Source organism: Netta rufina, assembly GCF_964035555.1.
Source record: "Netta rufina genome assembly, chromosome: 1".
Taxonomy (NCBI): domain Eukaryota; kingdom Metazoa; phylum Chordata; class Aves; order Anseriformes; family Anatidae; genus Netta; species Netta rufina.
Window position 1 is genome coordinate 67,106,772 of NC_140123.1, and position 27,418 is coordinate 67,134,189.

General features: G+C 41.2%; 1 protein-coding gene across 1 annotated transcript; it reads left to right on the top strand.

Moving 5' to 3' along the window:
* The first annotated feature begins 5,388 nt into the window (after nucleotides 1-5,388).
* On the top strand, nucleotides 5,389-27,297 carry RNF149 (ring finger protein 149). Its single transcript, XM_084305921.1, has 8 exons — nucleotides 5,389-5,849; nucleotides 12,358-12,608; nucleotides 14,991-15,059; nucleotides 17,946-18,028; nucleotides 18,513-18,609; nucleotides 21,263-21,458; nucleotides 21,826-23,877; nucleotides 26,764-27,297. The coding sequence occupies exons 1-7, from the start codon at nucleotides 5,390-5,392 to the stop codon at nucleotides 21,882-21,884; spliced, it is 1,215 nt and encodes a 404-aa protein (XP_084162047.1). The 5' UTR covers nucleotide 5,389; the 3' UTR covers nucleotides 21,885-23,877; nucleotides 26,764-27,297.
* The last annotated feature ends 121 nt before the right edge of the window (nucleotides 27,298-27,418 follow it).

A 27,418-nucleotide genomic window follows, 5' to 3' on the forward strand; every position in this document is an offset into this window, starting at 1 on the left:
GATTAAACATGTTAAGGGACAAAAACAAATCAGGCTCACAAGAATTATCGCAATACAACTATAAACATTCTTACTTAAAGAATTTAACTATAATTTAATGTTCTCATCTAGCCTGTTCCTGTTATGAGACACAAAAAGTATTTCAATAGCCTGTAGTCCTGATTTTTTTGCACCCCATCTCCAGCCACCACTTTATTTTTAACTCATTTGTGCAACTGACTTTTGTAAACCCTCACCAACTCATCTAGGGGTGGAGCTAGACATTAACTCTGTTTTCTCACCAAAGTTGAAAGGCTTTCTTCATGAATTTACTTTTTCAAGTAGCCTACAGATAGATACTTTAGATCATGAAAATACTTTTTCTAGTGTGGAAAGTGCAAACCTGGTTGCAAACACACTATGCATGTGATAATACCAAAAGAGTTCAAATCAGTTTTATTAATCTTCAGCCATTTCTCTAGATGTCCTGGTAATCTTACTCTGCAATTCCTAGGGGTGTCACAGTAAAAAATATCCAACAGCCAACTGTCCAAGTCATGACAGAGGTCGAAAAACTGTAGGGCTGTTCTCCTTGTTAGGTTAAGAAAGAGCCAGATTGAGGTGGCTTTCCTGTGCATCCCTGGGAGGGAAGCAGAGCCCTGGGCACTACCCCACACCACGGCACGCATGAGGAGCGAGGGTTTCTCAGTGAGCGACCTGAGCTTTTACAGGTTAATCCCCGGACAGAGCTCCCAGGCAGCTCAGGGAACTGCGACCAGCTGGAAGCCAATTAACTGTAGCTGAGATTATTTTGGTTCACGCATGAAGAGAGAGCATCATTCCCTCAGCAGAGCTGGGCAGCACGCTGTTTGAACTTCCAAGGGTCGCTTAGACCTTGGGTTCAAGCTCCAGGCATCGCCACCATTCCCAATACTCTGCAAGAACTGAAGGAAAATGTGGGGGGAAGGCTTTATTTAGACATTCGCTAAGCCTTTTGTTTTCCTGTCTCATTGCCAGTGCGTCTGTTAGCAGTGAGGATCTTTTGCGGAGGTAATTATGCAAGAGGAGGTAGCGTCCTGCCTGAATCTGTTTCCTTTATTTTCTTGGCAGATGAGCAGCATTCTCCCATCCGACTTTGCCCCTAGATCTGGTACCGTGTACGACTGAAACAAAATGGCTGGCCCTGTCCAGATGTATTGAATGCCATTACGTGAAATCCTCCTGGATTCTTCTATTTTTTTCCATGGAGATCTTTGTCCGCTATGGAACAAACACAGACACTTTGTGTGCAGAGTATTAGGCCCTGGAAGGGAATCTCCACAGGTGCAAACTACACATTTCCGTGCAATTTAATTACACAGTGTATCATCCTAGTTCACTGCTGTTCCCAGAGAAACCTGAACTAATCTTATTCTCCTCCCTCCATGCCCCAAACACACAGATTGAGCAAATCCAGTGTAGGAGCTTGATCTTTAAACAGGCTGAAGAACAGGATAGGAATTTCAGAAATGTTAACTATACTTTCAGTTTCACTTGCATTCTTAGACAGCTCGATAACAGAAACATGGTCCTACTGTATACTATCCACTACTTATTAACAGTCTTGCCTTAAAGCAGCGAGGCATTGTACCAGCAATATTTCACAGAGCTGTAACTGTTTAAGAAACCAGTGTGCTCCAAGAAAGGTTTTGGATTTACTGTACACTGCCTGCTATCTGCTGTTTCCCTGCACAGTTAGATTAATTGCAGTAGCTACTGTATTATAAATTGACACATTCATCAAGCAGCTTTTCTGTACGGACAAGCCTTGAGACTCCTGACAGCCTCAGAACATGAAACGGCAATGGCACGTAAAGTGACAAAAAGGGGCTTCATAAAGAAAGGCTGTCGTAAATCACCTGCTCTCATTTCATGCTTTCTTCTCCCAAAGAATACCTTCCATAAAAGTTCTTGAAAGTCTGTAGAAATTCATCAAAAATACGAGCTGCAGATTCTGGGTGGAATTTTCTGGAGCACAAAAAGGGAGGACATAGTCAATAGTTTGTTTAACTGGGCTTTACATTATTAATTACATACCGCTTCCAAGTTTTCTTTAAAGTGGCAAATGTCTCGAGTGATATTGATCATCACATGCCCGGTGATGTTTGTTAAAGCTTTTAATCCAAAGAGTGTTATCAAGATAGCACAATAAAGACTGTAAAATTCCTTGAGACTGTAAAAGGTCTCATCTTGCTTCAGCTCAAGTTGATAGCAGAACTCCTATTTATTTATTGAGCTTCGATTACTAGATCAAGGAAACCTCTTAGACCTTTAAGACCTCTTTTAGAAAAGGTCTTGATAAGCCCTAATGAACTTACTAAACATTTCAAATAGTTGATGTGCAATTTATTGCCATGTGTTCTGTATTTTAGTTATTTCTGTAGCTTCCCCAAAAACATTTGTTGAGCAACGGATATTATTTTAAACTTTAGCTGTGGTTTTGCAATATTTAAGAGATGCATTGAATCATGTCTGTATATTAGCTAAAAAAAAAAAAAAAGGAAGATAAAGTTCTGAAACTTAGGTTCACACTTTTTGCTAATTTGTGCAAACATCATGCATGCACAGGGTTGAAGCACAGCTAGCTTTAACTGCTGCTCTAATTTAGCCAAAGAACACTCCATTACTGATGAAATTTTCATTATTTAGCTGGATGAAATTCAGTCTGTCTTGTTTCTGGATGTGTACTGCAATCTGCAACATATTCTGATTTCTAAAGATATTGAATGTTGTTAACAAAGTGCCTATCAAGGGACAAAACACAAATAAAACAGATTTCAAAGGGGAACAGAGGTTAGAATGTCCTTACGTCTGCAGTACGCTGTTAGCTTGGGTAACTGACCTTTTGTTGACAGCCCTTAGAATTCCTGTCTGATCTGAACATCTGCTTTTTTCAGTTTTCCTGAACCAAGCTAATTTCTTCCAAAGTCCTTCTGGGCATTGAGACTCTGATCTGTCTTGGTGTAGCTTAGCTTTTCTCTGGGGAGAAACATCTAGCCAGGCACCTTTTATCTTTGCTTCGTCTTCCCATTGCTATCAGCTCTGCAGCCAGCATGGCAGTTAATTGTTGTTCTTAACGTTTGCTGTTCCTTTCTGCTCTGAGACTGAACCCACACCAATCAGGTGTGCAGTAATGGTGTTTTGGAAATTTCCTAAGTGCTATTTCTTCCTCTGCTAGCCTTGCTCTTACAAGTTCTTGTTATAGCTTGTTCTTTTCTGTCTGCTTTCCTCTGGAAGTTATCTTAGGCCAAGGCTGACAATTTACCTTTTCATCTTGCTTTCCCACACTATCTCTTTTCAAGAAAATTCAAGCTTCTCCACTAAAATCTTCACTTCATAACCAATAATAATAATAAAAAAGGTATGGGGAAAAGCTTATGTTTCCTATTTACACTTTACAGTCTTGCTGTCTGGTCTTCATTCTGTGTGAAGATGAGGACAATAGCTTCCTAGCGTGTACAAATCAAAGTCAACATCATTTTCCTGTTTCGAGTGACTCCATACTCTTAAAAGAACATTTCTTGTAGCTGTTCATTTTTACTAACTATTTTTACTTTTACCCCATTTCCGAGGTGTTATCTATTCTGATTACAGTCTTCCACTTTTTTTTTTTTTTTTCAAAAAAAAACCTCTCTCTTGAGCTACATTTTTGGACTCACTAAAAATACTGTCACTTTTTTCAGTCTGCTTTTTGCCAAACACTGAATTCTCTCTTCTTCCAAATCCTGTCACTTGATGGTTTTCAACGCTGTTCAGCCTTTATCTGCCTCTGCTCTGCCACTGACTCCATTGACCCTCTCCCATCTAACATGCTCTTGCTCTTCTATTCCCTTATCCTCTTTTCCTTCTTATTTTCTTCACCAACCCCAGTTCTGCTGTTCGGATTCCTTCTCCCCAGTCCCTTACATTGCTCCACGGATGTGTCTTGCCTGTCATCTTGACTTTGCTACTTTGATCTTCTCACAATGCTCAGCGCCTTTGGAGAGAGCCGTTGAACTTCACTGCCAAGTGTGTGGGGAGAATGCTCGAGTTACTTGAACGAATACTTTAGGTTCGAAGATTTATTTATTTTTATTTAAACAGATTTATTGTAACATCATCTCTGCAACAGAACTTGGAGAATCCTGGCCTTGATGCTGACAGAGCTGAGCAGTCCTGCTGGTATGACGGGCTTCCTGAGCTCAAGGCTTTTGTCCGAGGACACCTTCCACACAAAGTATGCCGGGCGCTACCAGGCCCTGGCTGCACAAGCTGTAATCACGATTAGGAAGAAAAGGATGTTACGCAAGTTTGACAGTGTTGTTTGACAAGACATGCAACAATACGCGATCAGACAACTGTTGACTTTTCAAGGAAAAACACTTGTGTGAGACCACACAAAAAAGCCTGGTGGCTGGTGAAAACATGATTCATACGCAGATGCCTTGGGTGAGGAAACAGATCAGGCCTTAGAGTTTGTTAATTTAAGAGGTACAGAGCGAAAATATCTGCTTAATGGAAAAGGAATCCATAAAATGGTCATCTTTTGGTCATCCAGTACTCCTTTTTTTAGCAAAGCGTTGACCTTCTTGCCACTTTTCTTTGTTCTTAACTGAGCCTCCCTCAGTACAATAGCACAAGCACGCCTTTATTTGAACCTTTAGCATCGGTGACTGTTCCCTTTCTCCTGCTTCATGCTCTATTTCTGGCTGCCCTCTGCCCATACCTTCTCCCCCCTCACCCTATTTCCCTGCGCTGCAGCCCATCCATCCCGGGGGAGGACACTCATTTCGCCCTTCAACATGGGCGAGGAGCGCTCCGAAGGCCAGAAGCGATGACTCAGTGGGTCCACGAGTGTGTCATGGGGCGGACAGGACTCAAAAACAGCTCACCAGCTGGAGGGCCAACACACAAACAACGTTGAAGGGGCTCGATTTTTTTTTTTTTTTTTTTGGGGGGGGGGGATGGAGTTGAAGGGGCTCGATTTTGTGTGGGGGCTGACACATTTGTGTGTTGGGGCTGGCACATTTGGGGGGGGGGGAGGCTGGTGTGTGGAGAGCTTGTGTTCACCCCACAGAGGGAGCTGCTTGAAGACGGCTGCGCTTTGCCTCGACCAGACACGAGCGGTGCCTCAGCAGCCCTGTGACGAGCTGTGGCGGCAGCGCCGCCGCCATTACGTGAGGCGGGCGGGCAGCCCTGCCTCCCCTTCGCCATTAGCCGGCGCTGCGCCGCGGCTCCGCCCGGGGCGGGGAGCGGAGCGGGGCGAGGAGGTGGCGGGGCTTCCTCCTCCTCCTCCTCCTCCTCCTCCTCCTCCTCCTCCTCCTCCTCCTCCTGCTCGGCTTCTCCCGTGCTCGCCTCGCCTCGGGGTGGTGGTGGCGGCGGCGGCCGGGCCATGGTGCGTCGCGCCCGGCTGGCGCTGGTGGCGGCGGCGCTGGTGGCGCTGGGGGCGCCGTGCGGGCAGGGGGCGCGGGCGCTGGAGTGGTACACGGCGTGGGTGAGCACGGCCTACGTGGAGCCGCTCAGCAACCGCACGGTGCGGGGCAACACCGAGAGCGGCCGCTACGGCGACAGCTCGCCCAAGGAGAGCGCCCAGGGCTTGGTGGGCATCCCCCGCGGCGCCTCGCCCCGCCACATGGAGGGCTGCGCCGCCGACACCGACTACGACGTGCCCCTGCCGCCCGGCGGCCGCCCGGCCCCCGAGGGGGAGCCGCCGGCCTGGATCGCGCTGGTGGCCCGCGGCGGCTGCACCTTCAAGGACAAGATCACCAACGCGGCGAGGAAGCGGGCGGCGGCCGTGGTCATCTACAACGAGGCCCGCTTCGGCAACAGCACCGTCTCCATGTCCCACCTGGGTGAGCGGGGCCGGGGCGAGGAGGACGAGGAGGAGGAGGAGGAGGAGGAGGAGGCGGCTTTGTCTGGCGCAGGTCGCCCCCAGATGCCTCCTACAGCTGGAGCTGTGTGGGGACAGCTTTGTGGCACCATCCCCCGTGCAGGGCTGTGAGGGAGATGGGAGCGCCAGGTAGCTGTGAGGTGGGGGAGCTGGCGGCTAGAGGAAAGAAAAAAAAAATGTTGCCGGGGCTCGTCTGAGCATGCTTATCTGTCGCCTGCAGGAAGGATCCGCGATTCCTGCAGATATCACGGGGCTCCCCGCTCTGTCGCCGCAGCCCCTGCTCAGGCTGTGTGGCTGGATGCAGTGAACGTGTCCGGATCAAACCCATAACCCAAAGGGGGAGGAACGCCTCAAAACCCTGCTGTAAAAATCTGTTAGCGTTTGCAGGCTGCCGAGGAGCTGGAAGGCCTTCAGGGAAGGACAAAAAGGCAAAGCACACCATCAGAAACATTGATAGTGCGTGGTACTGGTGCAGGGAGTTTGCTAATGCCCAGGTCATCTCTTGGTGGTGAGGAGGGGGAAGACCAGCGATTTGGTTGAAGTAGAGCTATAAGGCACTTCTAAAGAAAATAAACTTGCTTTCTTTAATATAGCGAGACGAAAATCTCTTGGAGCCGTTGCTTCCATAGCATGTATAACATACTGGATGTATTGGCTTGGCCCGCTTCTTGCTTTCTTAATCCACTGTGAAAGTGGAGGAGGGGTGCTAGGTAAGATGTACCTTCGGTTTTGGTTTTGTGTGGCAATTAAGATTATTCTTTTTGTAACTTTTTTACTTTTTTTCCCCTTGTTGCCACTCTATGTTGGTCAACCGGTACAAGTTTTTTTGTTTTTTTCTTTTTTTCCTCTCGGGTGGAATTTTCCCACATTCCACCCCATGCCCCGTCATAGCCTCTCCTAGCTATTATTTGCTTTTCCATGAAATCTCTTCTTCCTTATCTTATTTTCTCTTTTTTTGTCATCTCTGTTCTGCAGATGACCTTCTTGTGTTGATGCTTCAGTTCAGACATGCTGCTGTAGTTACATGTATCAGTGGTATGAAGAGAAGTCCTCCCCGACTGCTGCTGCTCTGTTAGCATTTTTCTTTGTAAACTGTCAGAATTTTGGTGACAAAAACTCTCCCTATGTAAAAAAGTGTGTTTTAGCACAGTGTACGTACAAGCATACATTTGTACTTATTTAAACTGACTCCACAAATGCAGGTTGGACCTCAGGATGGTTTGGAGGGGGTGGGAATATACCGTGTAAAAATATCAGTGCTGTCTGTGAGTAACAGATTTTTGCTTTATGGTGGGAACTTTCAAACGTGTAAGTGTTTAAACTAACTAGCTACTAAAATTTTCAGTGCACTTTGCTGGAAACAGAGGGAAGAATTACTGCTAGTGTTTTAAATCTTGGATTGTTTGAAGAAAAAGGCTGTAGAAGGCAAGGGAGCATATGGAATATAAAGCAGTGTTTTTACAGCATTCAAGCTTGCCATTCCTCTGAAAGGATTTGTGAACTGACATAGAAGGAAACCCTGCTTGTGAGAGGAGTGCTTGGAATAAATACTGTAGGAAAACTGCAGTGCTGTAACTGAGGAGTGGAGCTGCAGGCACGAAGAACATCCACTGAGTGGATCTGCAGTTGGTGGCACTGGAAATGGTGCGAGATGGAGCAGTCGTTCATGCTGATAGAGGTGCAGCCTGACTTACATGCGGATGATAAGTTGGTAACTTTCCAGATTTGGTGTTTTTAGGCTTATTCCTGCTGGAGTGTGAAGATTCTTGAATAGGCAGATATTAGAGGTGATTTGCTCAAGCTGTTGTCAGAGCATTTGGTGAAGGACAAATTCTGCAGTTTAGTTTTTCCTTTTGTTGGTACTTTGTGTGCTTCATGAGTGCAGCGAGTAGGGATTTTAATTACAGTTCTGGAGCAGTAGAGCCAAGAGTTTGAATGTAAAACCTTGCAGTCCTGCTCCTTTTTTCTAGAAGAAAGTCCTTCAAATATGACTTTTTACTGATGTCTCATGTATTCCAGGTCTTTGGTCTCTGTCTGAATTGAAATGTTGGAAATCTTGTCTCCTTGAGGGAAGCAATGCAACAACTTCACGTGTGCCTGAGGAGGTTTTTTCCAGTGGAAAGTATTTATTTTACCTGAATGACTCGAGCAGTTGCACTTGTTACTGAATCTGAGCAGTACAAACTCAAGTTTCAGTTTCAAAGGAATACGGACATTTTTAACTGTTTATTTTTGGTGCTGGTGGTGTGGGAACTTAATGTGATACAGAGGCTTCAGATTCCTTTCCAGAAGGAAAATAAATATTGTATACAAATACTAGCTGGCAGTGGGTTGTAGAGGAATCTGAAGAGGCAAGGTGTGGGGTGTTGTGGAGAGCAGAATAATGAGTTAGAGGCACTGGGCTGGTTGAGAAATTAGGGGGAGGCAGAGGTATATTGCAGTGGAAAGAAGAAGGGGTCTGTCGGTTCTGTATTTTCTTTTATAATGACGTTTTGAAAAGCTCTTGGCAGCTCCCAAGAGGCAGGGTTGGGGTTATTTTGGCATCTGTTTCAACTCTTTGCCACATTTCTTTCGGAGACCGGAGTGCTGCTCGGGATTCTCGAGTGGTGCATAGCTTCTGTGTTACTGATGCTTTCTGCTGAAGGCTTCTGGTGCTCTTCTGCTAAAAGGGCAGAACTGAAATCAGCGGCTTGCTGAACTTGGACAGTCACGGTGACCTGCTAAACTGTTCTGAAGACACAGAAGTGGCTTCAAAATGCTGCTGTGTTATTCTGTACGTAAAAGGACAGGCGCATTGGAAACCTGTGTGGAAAGAAGGATGCCTACCTGTACCGGTTGCTCAACCACTTGACTCTTCTGGTTGCACGTCCTGCGCCTTCAGGCAGGTGGAAACACAACACGAACCTGGGCTGTGGGGGGAGGACGCTGGGTTGGGTGGCTGAGGACCAGCTCGTCACCTGATGGCTGTTGTGCTGCTAAGCCTCGGTGGAGATCACAGGCTTCGTTTGGCAACCGGGAGCCGAAGAGCATGTCCGATGGTAATTGTGGTGATTTAAGTAGGATGCCTAAATAGATCTAAGGGCTGACCTCCAGCGTTTTACCAGGGTGCTCAAACCTGGAGAGCTTTCTGATGCTTCTCCTCAGGACAAAAAAAAAAAAAAAAGACTATGGCTGCAGTTGCTTTCTGGATGATTGGAAATGATCTTTAAGGTATATATAGGACTGGACAGAAATGAATGTGCCAGTTTAAGTTGCCTGAAATCAGGATTTTAATCTATATGGCACTCTCCACGTCAGGAGTGATGACTTCATCTGCAGGAGAAGGCTGTAACAATACGAGCAGTAAAACTGACCTTGGCGTGCTAGCAGGAAATGTACCTTCATCTCCAGAGCTTCAGACTTGTCCTTATTTCCAGGTATCCAAAGGATTTGCCAGCTCTCACCGCTCTATTTGGATGATAATGGTTTAAAAAAAAAAAAAAAAAAGCACACACCAGATTTTAGATCTACCCAATACCACTGAAGCATCAAGAATATCTTAAAAAAATAAAGTAAGGGGGTATTTAGGGTATGAATGTGTCTGCTTACTGCGGGGTTAGAAGCAGGTGTGTAACAGTAAGGCCACTAAAGCGTGCTCTCGAGGCATGTATGTGGCACTGCGATTTTTATAGGTGTGATTTATGGGCTGCGAGTTGTGTTGCAGTTGAAGCTGATGGGATGACTCAACAGCATTTGTCTTTGAATAATGCGTTTTCAGAACAGAAGTCTAAAATTAGAGCGAGGAATGAGTTAAAGTCCTTAGTCTTACAGGCTGCTCGGGGCAACTGCTTCTCTGAGGCTGCTTTTGTAACAGTGGGCATCAATTTTTTCTTTTCTTCCCCTCCTTGTGTCTCGTGACCTTCAGGGCCATCATGTTTAACTGAGTGTGCCTCTGATAGATTGATCACGAGTCTTTAAAACTGTTCAGATGCTTTTAATGGAAATTTGCTTAAAAACCTATGCATTACTCGGGTTAGGTTCTTCAAACGGGAAGGTGTCGCAGTCTCTAGAAGCTGTTGCACAAAAATACCCTGCCTTGCTGTGCAAGTAAATAGCCGGCTGAGAGGTGGACGTGCTACTGACAAAACAGAAGTAGGCATTGCTGGTTGTTGTGGGTTTTAAAGTCGTTTTGGTGTTAGGAGTTGTGGAGAGAGCTATGCAGCAGGTTTAAACCAGCTCTAGATTTTGGGTTTGGGGAGGAAGTCTGTACTGATCGAAAAATCCAGGCTGCTTCCAGTCTTTTCTTCTCCAAGGCAGAGTGAAATAACCAAAGCCTTTCTCTGAGGCTCCTGGCACCGTGCATAAACTGTCCTCAAGCCCCTATCCTGGTATTTGTAAGTCTTGCAATTGCTTAAACACCTATGTAAATCAGGATCTTGGGGAGAAAGCTCTCATTGCTGTGGGATGTGCTTCTACCTTAATGATTTTTTTTTTCTTGGTAATTCGTAGAGGTGCAGCGCAAGGACAGAAAGCAAGGAAAGCTTCACCCAGCTCTCTGCAGGATTCCTTAGCCTCTCCGGTAATGCTTCTGGGCTGGCTTAGGGAGGAGAACAATGCTCACTAACCAATTCTGAGTGTGCTTGGACTTGTGGGATCATGTGAATGAGCACGTTGCTGGTGAGTAGGGCTAATTAGGAAGCGAGTTGCTTGTGGATTTGTCCTGTTTGCCTTCAACTTCACTGCTTTGTGCCTCGTACGAAACCCGCTGGACAAGACAACACATGCTGAGAGCTAGGTGAGAGCTGCCGGCGAGCAGATGCAGGGTGGCTGAGTGGAGACCTGTGCTGGGCCTTTCTCCACTAGCACTTTTTTCCCCGTGATCCTCAAAACTTGGAGAAACCCAGCCCTGCTTGGGAACCCTGCCCCTGTGCCAGGTCTGAACGCGGCCGGCGGGTGTAACAGCTCTTACAGGAGGTGAGCACAAGTGGGCTGGTTGCGTAAGGTGGAGCTGAAAAAGGCTGCCTGGCGTTCAGATTGGGGGATTATTCGGCTCCTAACTGGGACTTTCAGCGTTTCATCCACAGCCATCTGTACCTTCCGCAGCTCCTGCCAGCTGCCCTTTGTGTGGCAGCAGAGCGGTGTGGCTGGCGGAGCAGTCCCAGCTGGAGGGGTTGTTTGAAATGCTTAAAGCAGATAGCTTTGTGCTGTTGAAGGAATTAGGTGAGTCCAAAATGGTTGTGTTTTTTTTTTTTTTTTTTTTTATTGTTGTTTTCAAAACCCCTCTTGACATAATGCTGCAAATTAGGCAACCGTGTGTTTTGACATGGCTGGGAAGGCAAAGGGCTTCCTCTTCAGTGGGAGGTTTTGCTGCAAGTAGGTAGAATTTGGAAAGGTAGCCATGACGTTACAGCTTTAGCTGCTCTGTTAGGAAACCCCCTCCTTCTTCCTTGACTTTCTCCCCGAATCAAGCTTAGTTTCACTTTCTCAGAGATAGCAGAGCAAAGTAAACTAGAAAGCCATAATTTACCCAGGGCGTATAGCAGTGTTGGTACACACGAAAGTGAGAATGATTTGAATACAAATGGCACAGACCGGTGAAAAGGTGACATTTTAATAAGTATGTTTGCTTGCCATTTATTTTGCAAGACTTGTCAGGTGTTTCCGAGACAAGTACTGGAGATGCTGCTAGACAAAACTGAACAGGGCTCTAGTTGCAAGAGATCTTTGTTTCTGCTTGGTGGTCCTGACAGTATCTTAACTTGTTTGGCTGTGGTACGGTGGTGCTTAAAGTCTTCTCTTGGAGTTAGGTGCTTTTCTCCCCATATGGTTTGAGTGCTTTTGAGTTTAAATATATATTTTTTAAAAAAAAGTTATTTGGTTGCATGCTCCCAGAAGGGTCCCAAAATGCTTCTTTACAAGTCCTTGTCTTGAAGTCTCATTAAAATCTGAATATTTAGGACTAAAGAATTAAGTCTTTAAATGTTTAATGTAGCTGAATATTATCTAATTTTTTTTTTGTTGTTCACGTATCCAGCCTAATTGCGCTGTGGCTTCCAATTCAAACTGAATTGAACGCGTCGCTTTTTGTGGCAGTTCATATACTGTCTCCAGCTGCAGCTAAAATTCTTACGCTAACAAAGACCAGCTGCGCTCGGGTTGCACGTTAGGGCTTTAGCAAATTCCAGATGAGTGGTGTATAACTTGCCTGCCTTCTGCGTGGCATCTATGCCCTGTTTTGCTGTATGGAATGAGGAGTATAGGGCTTTGGTAAGAGTAAAAGGGCGTCTGCTGAAATTTCTCATCCACTTGAGAGTTTCATAATGTAAGTAAAGGGTTCTTTGTTCAACTTAAGTTCTTCTATGCCTGAAAAAAAAAAAATAGAATTTTTCTTTTCTAGTTTTAATTCCTGTTCTTAACTAAAGAGACCCAAATTACTGTCAAACCGGAATGCCAAAATTCTCACTCTTTCTTTTTTTTCCCCTCTCCAACAGGAACAGGAAACACAGTGGTGATAATGGTTGGCTATCCAAAAGGCATCGAGATACTGGAGCCAGTACGAAGAGGCATCCCGGTGAAAATGACGATTGTCGTTGGCACGCGTCACGTGCAGGAATACATCAGCGGTCAGTCGGTTGTGTTCGTCGCCATCGCCTTCATCACCATGATGATTATATCGCTTGCCTGGCTCATATTTTACTACATACAACGTTTCCTGTATACGGGGTCACAATTTGGAAACCAGGTAATTGTGGATGAGGCTTTAAAGCATTTACAGTCTTTGTGTCAGATCAATTGCCTAACGCTTTTTTTTTTATTGAAGCATTCTTGAAGACCTGTACCTCCTTGCTGCTGTATGATCTATGAACACTAGTCAATAATAGTTGGTGAGGCTAATAAATAATGAGCTAATTGACACCGCAAGCTTGACTAATGGTAATTATTAGATACCAGTATGAAGTAATAGGAAATATATTTAGCCAGTCATCATCAAAAACTGAGTAAAGGCAGCTTCTTATGTGGTTTGTCACCTAAGTTAATTTCTGGTGTCAAAAGGACAGAAGCTATTTGCATTCTTATGTAATTTTCATTCTGAAAGTACAGATTTTACTAACCAGAATAATTTTTTTAATGGAGAAAGACCATGGTAACTTTTTTCATAAGATGCAAGTAATTGGGGCTAAAATTTTTGTTTCTAAAGCTTTATGAAAAATGCTTGTCATACCTGTAACTTGAACTGCAGCAGACTGCAAGGAGCATGTGTGGCGAGATTCAGCTCTTTCAGACTGTCAGAAGTTCAGAGAGTGGTGGGAGTACTGGAAAGATCAGGAAGAGAGAACTTTGGTCTTACTTTCTTTGCCCCTTCCAAATCCATATTTTTGTCCGAGATAGTTTTAGGGGAGAACAAAGCAACATCAAAAAACACAAAACAAAGGATTTTGACTTCAGGAGTCTGAGCTCTGATCGTAACTTACAGGACTCTCTTAGGAAAAGAAATTTGTAGTCTACTTGAGGTGTTGATTCCCTTTAGTGCTTTTTTATTAATATTTAAGTTTTAACATTTGTATTCTGGGAATATTTTCAAGAAAATAAAATTTGAGAAGTTTTTACAGAAAAAGAGAGGGCATTAGAACACACAAACTCTCCGGTGAAGAAAGGTATTTCTTCCTGTTACATTGGCTTTGATACAATTCGCACTAGGGGGACTTCAAATAGTTTGTGTTATTTAGATTGAATGTGATGTTTCCCAAAATAAGTGCCACAAACTCATAATAGTTTGTCATCTAAATGCCTCTTAATTAAGTAGTCTAACATTAGAAGGCTGTATCGCTTTCCTTAGTTCTTCTTCTTTTAAAACTACTGTTGAAAGAAAAAAAAGCTATGTATATCTTGGACTAAATACATTGTTAGAAGTCTGGCAGTGAATTTGGGAAACAAAAACTTACTTTTTTAACCCAAATTTTATTTGTTTGGCTTACTGAATTCAGAGTAATTAAACCTTGGAAGTCAGTTATGGTATGCATTAAAACAAGCTACTATGTAGCTGCTGAGTGAAGGTGAAGAAGGGTATCTTATGATTTATTCTAATATTAGTTTAACAGTAAATCTTTGGAAGAACTCCTTGCTACAGAAGATGAAACAGGACCATATAGGAGATCCTGAGCTGGTAGCGAAGGTGGACTAGGCTGTTGCTGGTCAAGTTCACTTAGAGGAAATTGTCGGACAGCTTTTTAGCATCACTTACTGATTTACAGTATTAATTTTCTTATTTTTTATTTTATAAAGGATACAAGTCATTGTAAGTATTGTTAAAGGGGGAAGCTGCCATTAAGTTTTTTTTTTTTTTTTGATTCCTGCATGGTGTTTCATCAGTGAGGGATCCTGCTAGACAGATCAAACTCTAATTGGGAGCGTTCAGTTTCTAGCAGTAGCTGTCTCTTTGTCTGGGAATACAGTACTGCTTTATTTTCTTGCTTCCCCTCCAAGCATAATTAGGGCTGTTACTGTATAGAAGTCCAATATGGTGCCTCACGTCTGTTAAGCCTTTCTTGTCGTCTCCTTTGCATAATGTGTCCTTTCAGTGTAAAGCTTTGTATAATGTGTTAGGCAGTGTTTAACCGAGGGGCGGTATTAATAGCTACAAGCAGCCTTTTGACCTGGTAGCCCAGCTGTAGGCTACTCGGCAGGATTCCACCTTCTCTCCAGCTCGTGTTAAACCTACGTACAGCCTGCTTGCTCACGGCTTTGCTGAACAAGAAGGTCTGGTTATACTGCTGTTGTTTCAGCTCTGAGCGCCTCTAAAGTGCAAATTAGCTTCAGTTTTCCAGTGTGGGAAGGCCCTTGGTGCAGGCGCTTACTGTACAGGGCTACATGCGTCAGTTTGGCCCGCATAGTTGTGCGCCAGTTGAGCCTATTGTTCGAGCAGTGTGCCTACAGATAATGTTTTCTATTGTGCCTCAAGAATGCAAAACTTGTAGTCCCTCAGCATCTGCTGGCTGGAAGTATTTTGTAAACAGATTATCTAGCATTCAGAAGACTTAATAATCCCCATAAAAAAAAATATTTAAGCTTTGAAGTGTAACTCCTAAAACTAGATTCTGTACTAATACTTCAAATTTTATTCAAGGGACATAGGAAAGAAACCAAGAAAGCAATCAGCCAGCTTCAGCTGCATACTGTGAAACGTGGAGACAAGGTAACGTGGTGGCTTTCATTACTGTCGAATGATTTGAAATCTGTTGTAATGCCTTTATAGAGTTGAAACTGAATTTATTGCAAGATAACCACAGTGTGACTCTTACAATTTTAGGTTCATTTTAGTGGCTTTGCCTAGAAGGCTGATCTTAAAATCAAAGAGTCAAAATTTAACCGTTTATGAAATGTAAAGCTGTTTTGCAGAATGTTGCAGGAAACTAAAAAGGGCTGATACTGTAAAGATGAGGAAATACTGATCTTATCAGCACTTGAAAACATCAACAGGTGGATTGTGAAATACTTCCTAGGACCTATTGACTGCACAGTTTGTACAGCTGATGTAATGTTTTCTTTTCATTTAAGAGAACATCCATCTTCTTATTGATAAGAAAGCCTTGGTAATCTAAAGCTTTGAAAATGAAACACTTGGTTTAATCTTTTTTTTAAACTTACAATACATTAAGGAGCAGTATTGGCTTGAAGTATAAATATTTAAAGAAATATATTTTTTTATATTAGGATAAAACTATTCTAAAGTTTTAGCACAACTTTCAGAAAGTTAACTCTTTGAGCATAAGGCCTAAACTTGCAACTATTTGAACAACTATATGAATTAGAAAAAAAAATCCAAGGTTTTGAAAGAAAATACTATTTTATTCTCTTCTTAGGCATCTATGTACCTAGATGCTACATTAGCTTCTGACTAGACTTCTGGTACCATATAGTTGTTTTTTTTTTTTTTTTTTCTTACCCTTATTTGTCTTATTTGATTAACTTTTACTTAAGGACTGACTCACTTAGCGATGGAAAACCAAGGATTTTCTTTTAAATTGATTAATGCAATTAAGGTGAGAGAGGACACAACTTCAAAAATGTGTTTCAACAGAAGCTATTTGGCTCAAGTGACATGCTACAGAGTGTATGTACTTTATGGAGTAAACTAGTTTGATGTTAAAACAAGCTGTCTCAGAGCTTGCCTTTTTTTTCCCTTTTATGCATTCAGCATGCTTAGCGTTTTAAATGTATGTGTTATTTTAATTAAATTGTAAATTCCATCAAAAAATAACGAATTTCAAGCTCTGAACAGAAGGATGTACATACTTCTGTTTATACAATGGTGAAACTGGAGAGAAAGGAGGATGGAGCTGAATCAAAACTTGCATGAAGCAGTATCACAGCATAACATCAGCATAAGAAGAAATGGATGTAAGAGAGTCATGATGAATTCTGTGGTGAGGACCACAGTGAAGCTGTTAATTGCTTTTAAGTTGATGTTCAGTCAGCCTCTAACAAGGATTGTTTTAGGAGATTTCGCATCAGGAATTTCCTTCCCATCAATATACCCATGACGAAAAAAATGTAAAAATTTATTAAAAAAAATAAGTAAAATTTTAACTAGGTTATTGTGCAGCATGCTGGTAGTAACTATGATTTCATGTTGACTAAGCAAAGTAGAATGAAATTAGATTAAAACATCTAAAATAAAGGTTTTCTGCTTTGTAAACCATGGTTTACCATTTGATTTGAATCATCAAACTGTCAGCAAATTTCAGGAACTTACTGACGCAAATGTACCTTCATGAACTTATCAGAGAACTTATCAGAAAAGACAGTCCTGTCTCTATATAAAGGCAAAACGTATTTCAGTCGTTAGGTTTGAAAGAGTGCCACTGTTGTGATACAGTACAGCCTTTCATTATCACTTCTCTCGGAGTTGAGGTGTTTAACTAAAAATAGGTCAACATTTAAAAATTGTATTTGCTATCACGTAGATCTTTCTGAGAAGCTTATGGGATTATTGCGAGATGCACACATTTGGTTATGTGCTGCATGCTTGGATTTTGTCTCCCGAGGAATACAAAAAAATATTACAGAATAAATGTGTATCTTATTTTAACTTTGCTTATTTTTTAACAAAAAGATTTACTTAGGAATTTGAAGCATTAAGTATGTAAAATGATAGCATGTAAAGGAGGGAAAAACTTCCCTTGAACTTGAAAGTTCATTTGCAGTACTTAATTCATTTGAATGTTTGAGATGATTTTTAACTGCTTCAGTCAGCAGTAAACATGAAATATACTTGTGGGAGATGAAAGGGAAGTTGGTCTGCTTTGTATTCTTCTAATGTTTGTTTTATACAACTCAATTAACACTGAATTACTTATCAGGAGGTAGCCATCATACTTGCACTGTAAGGATAAGTATGGTTTAAGATGGCAGAAAGACCTATTAGGGAAGATACGTAGCCCTTAAGAAGAAATAAGCTGGGGGGCAAAAATGGTATGATTTGACTTCTCTGGTGTGAGCTTGGAGAGATGTTCTAAAAATCATCCCGAATTGTTACTTCAGTTTTCCTCCTCTAGCTTCCAAAGGATATTTACTAGGATGTGGTAGAAGGAAAAAAAAAACAAAAATAAAACAAAACAACAAAAAAAAATATATGGGAAGAGGAGGCTTGTAGTACTTAACCCTAAGAATCTCCTCCTACTTAATCTCTTGCAAGTCTTTGGGACCATCAGTAAAAATAAAATGAAAGCACAGCACACTATTTTATTTTATCTGTGATCTCTTGTGAAATTTCTTGATTTTCATTATCTGTTGTTCATTGGGAGCAGAGTAAAATCTTAAAGACAGCATTTGAGGTATAACAAATAGCTTAAGATACCATGTGTAGTTATTTAAATTAGAAAATCTGAATTGGGCTAGTTTTTAATATTAGGTATCGCTTGATCAAATTGCCTCTTGATTGAATCTTGATTTAAACGAGGGAGACATTTTTATTTCCTAAGCCAATTTATACCACGTTTTGTGAAATTATATATTACTCAAAGCTTGTTCTGTAATTACATGTGAATATAATTTGCACATTTAAATGTGTTATCTTTAGGGTTTAGATGTTGATGTGGAAAACTGTGCTGTGTGCATCGAGAACTATAAACTGAAAGATACTGTTCGAATTCTGCCATGCAAGTAAGTCACCGTAATTATTCTCTTCTCTTTGTACTATGTTTTCCCAACGAAAAACTCGATGAGCTTTCTGAAAACTCTTCTGAAAATGCTGGCAGAGCTGAAGCTGTGCCGTTTGTATGGCCTGTTACATGTTGAAGGGCACTAGGAGACAATACACCACCCCCATGTTAGTGGGGGAAAAGGAGCAATTGGGAGAAGTGTAAAAATGAAGTAGAGCTTTCTTAATATTGTTTGAATTGTACACTTGAAGTGATAGCTCAGTAGTGTCGTTGTAGTTAGTAGCATCTTTTATTTTGGGTTAGTATGACAGATAAAGACATTTCCAGAACTTATGGTTATGTCTGTCCTATTAATTTAAGCAGTGCTTAAATGTCAAAGTTACAGAGGAATTGGGTTACCTATTAAGGTAGTAACTTGCACATCTTCTAAAAGAGTAATGTTTGATATTTCATTACGAGTTCTAAAGGGTGTTTGTTTTCTTTAGGCACATCTTCCATAGAACATGCATTGACCCTTGGCTTTTGGACCACCGAACTTGTCCAATGTGTAAACTAGATGTTATCAAAGCTTTGGGATACTGGGTATGTTGCACGCTTACCTTTAATCTTCAAGAAAAAAAGCACAGTGCAGGAAGCACGGCTTCGTCTAACTGTTCAGAATGACAACAGTTGTTACAGTTGTTACTTGGCTAGACTGAAGAAGCTGGGCAAAGAAATGAATTTTTGATAAGAACTGGAAAAAGTGAGGCTTTTGGGTAGGAGCTTAGTGTGGAAGAGCTTATGAATCCTCAGTGTACTCTCTTGTGATAGCCTTTTTTTTTCTATCAACAACCAACAATAGTAATGAAGTTTAAGCAAAGGTGAGGCAATTTGCCCAAGCTACAAAACTATAAATTCTTGTGTATATACTTGATCTTGCTGAGAACTGTGATTCAAAGGAAATAGTGATTTTTTTCTATAGTTTAAGTGTATTTATGTATGCTTCCACACATGCTAAGTGCTTTATCCCTGTAAGTGGGCCAGTACTGAGAACCTTCCTAAAGACATTCATCAGAAATTGGTTAAATAGAGAAAATGATGTGCTCTCGTTTCTTCCTGACAGCACCAGAAAAGAGAGATGAAGACACATGCGGTAGGTTACTTGGTCACTGTTGATAAATAGTCTTGAGTTCCACTAAAATGCCATAGGCATGAACGTACCTCTTCTCTTCTACTGATCTATAGAGGTCTTCAGAAAACAGAGGCATTCCTTGGTTTCAGGCTTCCTTTCCTTGGCTAGGTTTGCATTTTGACTAGCTGTTCTCTTACTTCATTGGAGACTTATCAAGTCTGTGGATGACTAACGTTTTGTTTTGTGAGAAGTGACAATACTCTTGCTACGTAGCGTGTATGTAGGCATGTATTGTCTCTATATACACACATATACACGCACCAGATTATGGTGGCTCTGTGTAGTAAGGCTTTATCCAAGAATTGCAGTGTTCTCATGTGAAATAACTTACCACATCAATATTGGCATGTTAATAGCTTACTTCTAGCTCATTTTCAATTTTTGGTGTTAATATAACTTGTGTTCTATGCGATGAAAGGATATATCCCTCTGTATACAGTCTCAAAGCTGAGACACTTTAAAATCTAAAACACTTCTATCCCCTGAACTCGTACTGATACCAGCTCTAACCAAGAGGAGTAATGTCTCCTCTGCTTGGTAGGTGAAAAGAATTTAGGAAGCAAGTTGAGCAGGGTTATGTTAAGTACAGAAGCTCTGTTCTCTTTTCTGATGGAATGGGGGAAACGTCTTGCTTATGTGTCAACCGTTCAAGTCATGCTGAAATTAGCAATGCGAGAAGTCATTCAGGTTTTCTAGCTCAGTTTTCAGCCTGATCCAGGTTGCCCAACCTGATTTGTAAAGTGTTTGTGTGAACATCTTGTTGATGTGAGGACAAGTGTGAAGAGCAAGGCAGTTCTTTCAGGAGTGTGCTGGCTGAGTGACGCAACGGCAGACACGAGCATGCAGCCTTGTTAAAGAAGTCTGCTGAACTCTGCAAAGAGTCTGAAGGCTGACCTCGATTTTATGGTAAACAACTTCGCTGCTGCAGCTTTTTCAAAGGGCTCAAGGTAGGGTAGAGAGAAGGCAGGAAGGCCAGGTACCTGCCTTGTATCCTGCAAACAGCAGGCTTCTAGACTGTAGTCTTCAGTGATCTAGTTACTACTTCCTAGGGGAAAAAGAGAACTGTATTTCACCACATCTGACTTACTGACTTAGTAGAACATTGTTGAATCTTATATCTTTGCTTATTTAGCTGCTGAAATTTTGGAAACAAAATCATTAATCCTTTCCCCAGTACACACACACACCTGGAGGTTAGTATCGCTTGTGTCTTAACTTGCATTCAAATGTAGTTCTGTAGCTTATTTGGAATTAATGTTTTGATGCTAACGAAAGGATCAGCGTGGAATTTCTTAGGATGGGCTTTTGATGAATGAGGAGGGGGGGAAAAGGTTCATCACGAAGCCACAGAAGAGTTATTTCTACTGTAGTGTACTTGCTTATGTTTAAATTATATTAGTGTGTTAATGGCAATGGCTTAAGGTTCAACTTTAGGAACAGAATTGTGCATGTAGGAGTTATTCTAAAAATCGGATTATTCCAAATAGCTCGTGCTGTACAACAGGTGAAATAAGTTCCTTTGCTCATGCTGCATATGTTCCTGCAAAGTGAGAAGCTGTCGCATTTGTATTTTGGGGACAGGTTTTGAAAGTTAGACTGGAGGAAGGAGAGGAGGGAAACTTTCTCATGTCAAATGTTTGTTCACCCCAGTAAACAAATCTAAACTTGCCAAACTACTATCATGGAAAAACAACGATTTCTACAGACGTGTAAAGGATCGATAGGTTTGCTCAGTGAAGACTTGATATTTGCTGAGCATGCTCATAACCAGTCTGCAGCAAAACTGTTGCGAAGTGTTGTCATACTCCATCTGAAAGGCTGGCTGGGTTGATTCCTGCCACTCTCAGCTTATTCTGTTTCTTTGGTTTCTGATGGAAATAGATGGATATTAGGAAATTGGTTGGAAATAGATGATATTTAATACTGTGCCCATGAGGTCACCTGTAATAAGTAATACTAAATGGGAAAAAAAAAGGCCACTTTCTAGTAACCTGAGGTTATAAAGTGGTAATATGGAGGCCTGTGGGTGGGCAGAGGTGTCAGTTAATGTGTTTAATTTTGAAGGGGGACTCTGAAGACGCACTTGAAGTTCCAATACCTGAATCAATAAGTGGCAGCGTTTCAGTTGGAAGCCTGAGTATCGCTCTACAAGAAGACGACAGAAATGAAGTGAGTGAATTGTCAGCTTCTTCCACCAGTGAATCTGTGTTGCAGTGTACCAGTCTAAAAGAGGATGCAGGCGAAACCACAGCATTACTTGGTAAGTAATACATTGGTTTATCACTTGACGATCCTTGATGCCATTAATTGCATTAGAAGGAGACTTTCTCCAAGGGATTTTGGCGGTCTTAGTATTGCAGTGCAGACCAGATTGAGTGGTGTTACTGCTGATGTTCAAAAAACAGAAGCAGGTAGATTTTGAGGGAATCCCATCAAGATGAAGAAAATTGGTCTTAAAAGGAAAAAAAGATGTAAATAGTGTTTTGGGAGGATTTCTTACCTAGAGGTAGAGCCTTATATATACATGAATATTTGATCTGTTTCCAGACTTTAGATTATTGTGCTTTATATGTTAAGTTAAAAAGGTGAACCTAGAAAAAAATTTTCTTCTAATTCCTGGCTTCTAGATGTGGATGTCAGTAATAACCGACATGGAGAGCATCTATCTAATGGAAATTCCCACTGAACTGCTTCACGGAAGATACCTTGAACAGACTGTTGAAGAACTATTATTTTTTATTTAAGTAGTATGAACTCGTCTGGTTAATGGAAAAATAACAATGTAAATTATTTTACCTTTCAAACTTTTCTAGCTGGTGTTCCAAAAGGGCTAATAACTAAGAATTTTGTACACAAGAGGATTTTATAAAACTTCCTCTGGATGTCTCATCCTATGAAAAGATGCAATAACCCTTTTTCTGTAAGCATTATTACAATGTCATTGTGTTCCAGAGGGCTGTAACAAAGTTGAAGACTAGGCAGTGAAACAATGTAGAACGTCTAATGGATAAATACTTTGGAAGCACTATTCATGATCCATATGTGTATATATGGAGAACACTTACAAGGCTACAACTATTAAAATGTTCTGAAAGTCCTGTTGTAATTGGAGATGGATATACGTAAAAGACACAATCTAACCTTTGGAGGAATCAGATAACTTCATGGATATGTTACATATCCTCTTTGGTGATGGAAAAAATCACCAGTTGCAACTTTCCTTACGTGTAACAAATACAAATTTGATCTTGTAATGTGTTCCACTCCGAGTGGATGCTGAGAGAAAAGGAGAATTTCTCCACCTCGCTAGCTTTTGATACTGAATTTGGCAGTAATAGGTTATGCAAGGTGGTCTTCACGTGCTGAGCATGTAGACTTGTTTCGGTATATGCACACTGGTTACCTCTTTCAGTCTTAAACTCAGTAGAACAGAGGTGAAGGGCTAACTATGGCTAAAATATTTATTAGTCTATTTATAAAATTTTACTTAATTCCTTCTTATTCCTGCACCCATCCTGTCCCACTTTATGTAAGAAATTGGAACCGTTTCTTAGAGTATACAAGGTTTGAATTTATTTTTTCTTTGCATAGAGACGCTAGAAATCTTCTCCTGGAGACTCCATGGTAGGAGTTTCCGCTGGGTTCGTCACTCGCTTTTATTCCTTTCTTTTAGATTAGCAGTATTGTGCCTTATAGCAAAACACCTACGAAACCTGAAGCATCTGAGAGTGAATATAAACCCTGGCATCTCCCATTATGACCTCTTATTCAAATATTTATATACTGTAAGTGGTATAAGGAATTGCTAAACTGTTTTGTAAAGAAATATGTATATTTAAGACACTACTTAACTAAGAGTGTTAAATGAATTGTTTAGGATTTTAGCGTTGTCATGTTATAAATGTGCTCTGTTCCTCAGTTTGTTTTGGTAAAGCTGTTATTACAGGTTGCTTAAAACAAGGTCTCTTACTAGACATTTGTTTTAGAGTGTATTTTGTTTTTAAAATGTATATTTGGAATGTTTTTAAGAAAATATGCAATTCTTTTTCTAACTTATATTGAGCTTCAGTAGAAGCAATAACTTTTTTTTTTTTAATTTTAGAATGAATGTTCCAGAAATGAGAGGTTTCAGCTGGGGAAATATAATCTAAACTTCTACTTTGCAGAGCAGACGTTTCATCCTAAATTTCCTTTTGAAATATTCTTCCTAATGCCTACTTAAATAAATCTGCCTCTTCCCTGTAGGAGTGTAACTTTTAGGTTTACTGGAAAATTGTCAGGTTGTAGTTCTGATGTCACCAGCAGGTGCAAGTTTCTGTGATGCCTTTATCTTACAAGAAGCACACGAGAATGGAATATGACTGACCAAGCATCTCCAACACTGAACAAATAAAAAACAACCCACAACTAAAACAATGTATAGGGACGCTTGTCTCCAAAAGAAGCCTACCAACATTTCCAGAACTGCCTTTTTAACTATCTCTTCAATATTAAAAACTAAGTCTTCTCCCTCTTCCTTAACACAAAACTGAACATTGATTTTTAGTAAATGTTGAGAGGGTTTAAACTCTAGCTCAAGGAGGAACCAAAACGAGTTATCGAGAGAAGTCTTGTCAATCTGTGGATTGTGTCTTGCTGATACCTGCAGTGCAATATTCATGCTGGAGGGGAGAACTGTGGTAAGTACATCAACTTTTAAGTCATACTTCTAAAACAAAACGCCTTTCTTCAGAACTGAAGCTCAGAGCTGGATGAAAAGCTAGAGAACCTGCAGACTGATGAGAGTGCCTATAAAATCTGATGTGGTAACAATTTAGAAAAATGACTAAGTATGAGGATTGCTAGAACACGTCTTCTGCTGTCTCCATACCTGTTTCATTTAAGCTTTCACAAGAACAGTTTGCACATAATTTGTGATATATTTAGGTCCTGTAAGGCCAGCTGTGCTGCTGAGGAATGATGACAATAAAAGGCCGAATTGCAGTGCCTCCAACAAGCAGTTTGCTCTCCTTGGAAGCACGATGACAAAATCTTCCGAAGCGAACATTGGTCTGACCTCAGTCAGAAAGCTTATTATGTGCATTAGCAAAAAGAGTGGCAGTGTGAAAATACAGAACAGGAAAGAGGCCAGCTGTGGAGCTTAAAGCAAAAGCAAGAGGCTTAGAAACATGAAGTGTATCACCTACTGTTAGAACTCACTTAAGTAACTTTTAGAGTATGTGGGTGTAGGCAGCTCGAGGTAGTTACAGGTTTTTGCTGATCAGGACTGACTTTGTTGGATCAGACCTGTATTTCTAGTTCCTAGCACTTGAACTACCAACAGCTCCTATGAAGAGCAGAACAGAGTCTTCCTCACTGTTTGGAGGATCTGTAATCTGCCTTTCTGCTTGGGTTATTTCCTGCCTAATGTGGGAGCTGATGCTGTATGCGCTGTGGGTTCTCTTCCTAGCTGCACGTTTTTCATAAAGCATGTAGGAACCTCTCTCTGAGATATGTCCCTTTGTCAGATTTTGCTGAAGTCTCCCAGAGGGCTTCTTAAAGCAAGCATATATATAAAGTAAAAAAGCAAAAGCCCAGTGCCAGCATAAAGTAGAGAGCCCCCCAGTGGCAGTGTTGAATAAAGAAATTGGAGCAATCCCCAGTGGAATTGAGGAATGTTACTGCACAATGATGAATTTCATTTGTAGGCATCATTACTTGTGATGTTGGGGAAAAAATTTGTGAAGTGCAAAAGATGGAAAAAGGAGCTGTAGACATCTCCAAATGGACTGGTGTTTAAAATGAGGCAAAAGCCTCCTCTTTGATCAAAAATCTTAGCTTATTAATAGTCAAGTTGAAGAATAAATTTATTATTAAATAACTTTTAACATTAGCTTCAGCTTCCAGACCTGTTAGCAAAAAAAAAAAAAAACAAACAACAAACATTTGAACATTTCAGATCTAACTGCATGTTAACAATGACTTTCATTAGCAATGGTACCAGTTTAACTAGACTATTGGGATTGTTTTCACTAATTACCCCTAATAAAGACCAGATTCTTTTTTTTTTTTTTTTTTTTTTTTTTTTGACCCTAAGCAGAAATGGGCTTGAAGCAATGCTCGGATGAGAATCTCTACAGTAGTAGGAAAAAATGATTAGATAGCAGTAACTCCTTCCCCAGACTCCTTGTTCACCAATGTATGAATGTCATCTGGTTGTCTGTTGCCAGGAATTGGTGCTAGATTCTTCAGAGGAAGTATGTCAGAGGGGTTGTGAGATGGTTTAATTACAGCGAGAATGTTTTTAACTCTTATTAAACTAATAAATTGGGCACTGGGTATAATAAAAGCCCAGCTTTGGTAGGAATATTCTTGGGTAATTCCTGTCCTGTGCCAGGATGTAATTGGGCTCAGAGAAACTGTTACACTTTTTTTTTTTTTTTAACAGCTTCTTGATTTAGGAGTGGTCATCCTGGTTTTCCTTCCAGCACACTAAGCTTTCTCTAAGACAAGCCGGTAGTAGTTGTGCAGACAGGAGCCCAGAGAGCAGATGGTGGTGATCATTGTCTCACCTCTTATGCCCTGTGATACGAGAATGCTTGAGACAGCAGGGTCTGTGCTCAGGGGTTTTGATGAGCTCCATCAGAAGTGCATTGGGCTGATTATTTAGCTCCTCCCAAAAGCAAAATTCTCATGTCTAGGCAAGTACAGACATGCAACTACTGTTAGCAGTTGTCACGTGGAAGTATACACCAGTAGGTTAAGAAGGGCAGTGTGAATTGGCAGAATACTTTTTCAGTTGTTGCCAAGGCTGCAAATACTTAATAAATGCATGGGTTTGGTGCACATCGGCATTCCAGCGTGCAGTAAAAGGTGGAACTCTTGCTCAACAGAGCCTTAAGGGCTCTGTGTCACTGCAGGAGTGATACTGTTGTGGAAATTGTGTGGGAATTTGGTCTTGGTGTTTCTGTACTGAGGCTGTTAAGGAAGTACTGGCTCTGCTGCTCTGTAAGGAGAGCTGATACTGGAATTTAGTAAAGGAATCAGCTGGAAATATTTTGTCAGCTTAACCTGGAGAGAATGGAGCTGTTGGTGTGGGCAGCTTGACAGGAGACTGTTCTCTTCCACCAGCCTGAGTGAGACTTCACAGGATGGCTCAATCCAATTCAGTAGCTTGCTGTTCCACAAGAGAGTCGTCCTTTCCAATTCTCCACGCCAACTATCAATTACTTACTTTGTTCTGGTTCTCACATCTGAATTAAGAGTATGTGACGAACTCAGCTTACATGGCAGAGAACTAAATTCCTCCAAGTTGAATATTGTCAAGATAGGAAGCTGAGTATCCTTACTGTGTGACTGGATGAGCCTTAGAGCTGGGCTCAGGGAACGAGGAGCTGGGGTGGAGGAGGAGGGAAGAGCAAGACTGGGAGATGCAGCTTTATAATAGTGCTGTGCTGAACTAAGATTGCTGAAATGAAAGATGGCAGCAGCAACTTTTTCTTTTTATAACGAGAATTGGTGAAAAATAGTAAAATAGTTTCTGTCCTGGAGGCTGATCTTTACTAAGTGCTCTTTTTCTCTCACAGGTGGTATGTGAAGATTAAACATGCACAAATCAAGCTGGAGGCTTTTGTTTTTGTTCAGTATGGGTCCTGATCTCTCTCCTCAGATATCCTGCTGTATTGCGAAACTTGGTTTGAGAAAGTTTAAAAGTAGAATGTCTCTATAATTGCATGTGTTTGTGTGAAGAATGCATTGCCTGGAAACTGTCCGTTATGCTTCCACTGGGCCTGAAGCTAGTTTTCACCACCTGAAACATGGTAATGATTCTGTATTTTTAAACGAGCATATCCTTCCGAATTGAGAACAGCGAATTAATGAGTTTCCATCATTTCATTAGTCTGAGGCTTAAGTCCAAACTCTGTATTCTCTTCTGCTTAAACAAAACTGCAAATAACCTCTTGAACTTGCTAGTCTCTGTCAACAACTATTCACCATCAACTCTTACGGTAACCTTGTACTAACTCGGTTGCATTGATTGCATCAAGCACTGAACTACTCTTTCCATTGTGTATGTACAAGTGTAAGGATGTCAAGTTATGCATTGTTGATGTAACTTAATGGCTAAAAGCTCAATTTCCATAATAAATTATACAGACCTTTTAAAAAGCAACACTTTGTAGAAAATGCTTTGTAGAAGCTTGAGGGTTTTCTTTACACAAGTGTGACAAAGAAAACCCT

Bases quoted from the DNA above. Each gene is read 5' to 3' on its own strand.
- RNF149 (XM_084305921.1), top strand. From the start codon at position 5,390: ATGGTGCGTCGCGCCCGGCTGGCGCTGGTGGCGGCGGCGCTGGTGGCG. The intron at 18,029-18,512 runs GTAAGTCACCGT...TGTTTTCTTTAG, and splicing joins GTTCGAATTCTGCCATGCAA to GCACATCTTCCATAGAACAT. The intron at 18,610-21,262 runs GTATGTTGCACG...TTAATTTTGAAG, and splicing joins TCAAAGCTTTGGGATACTGG to GGGGACTCTGAAGACGCACT.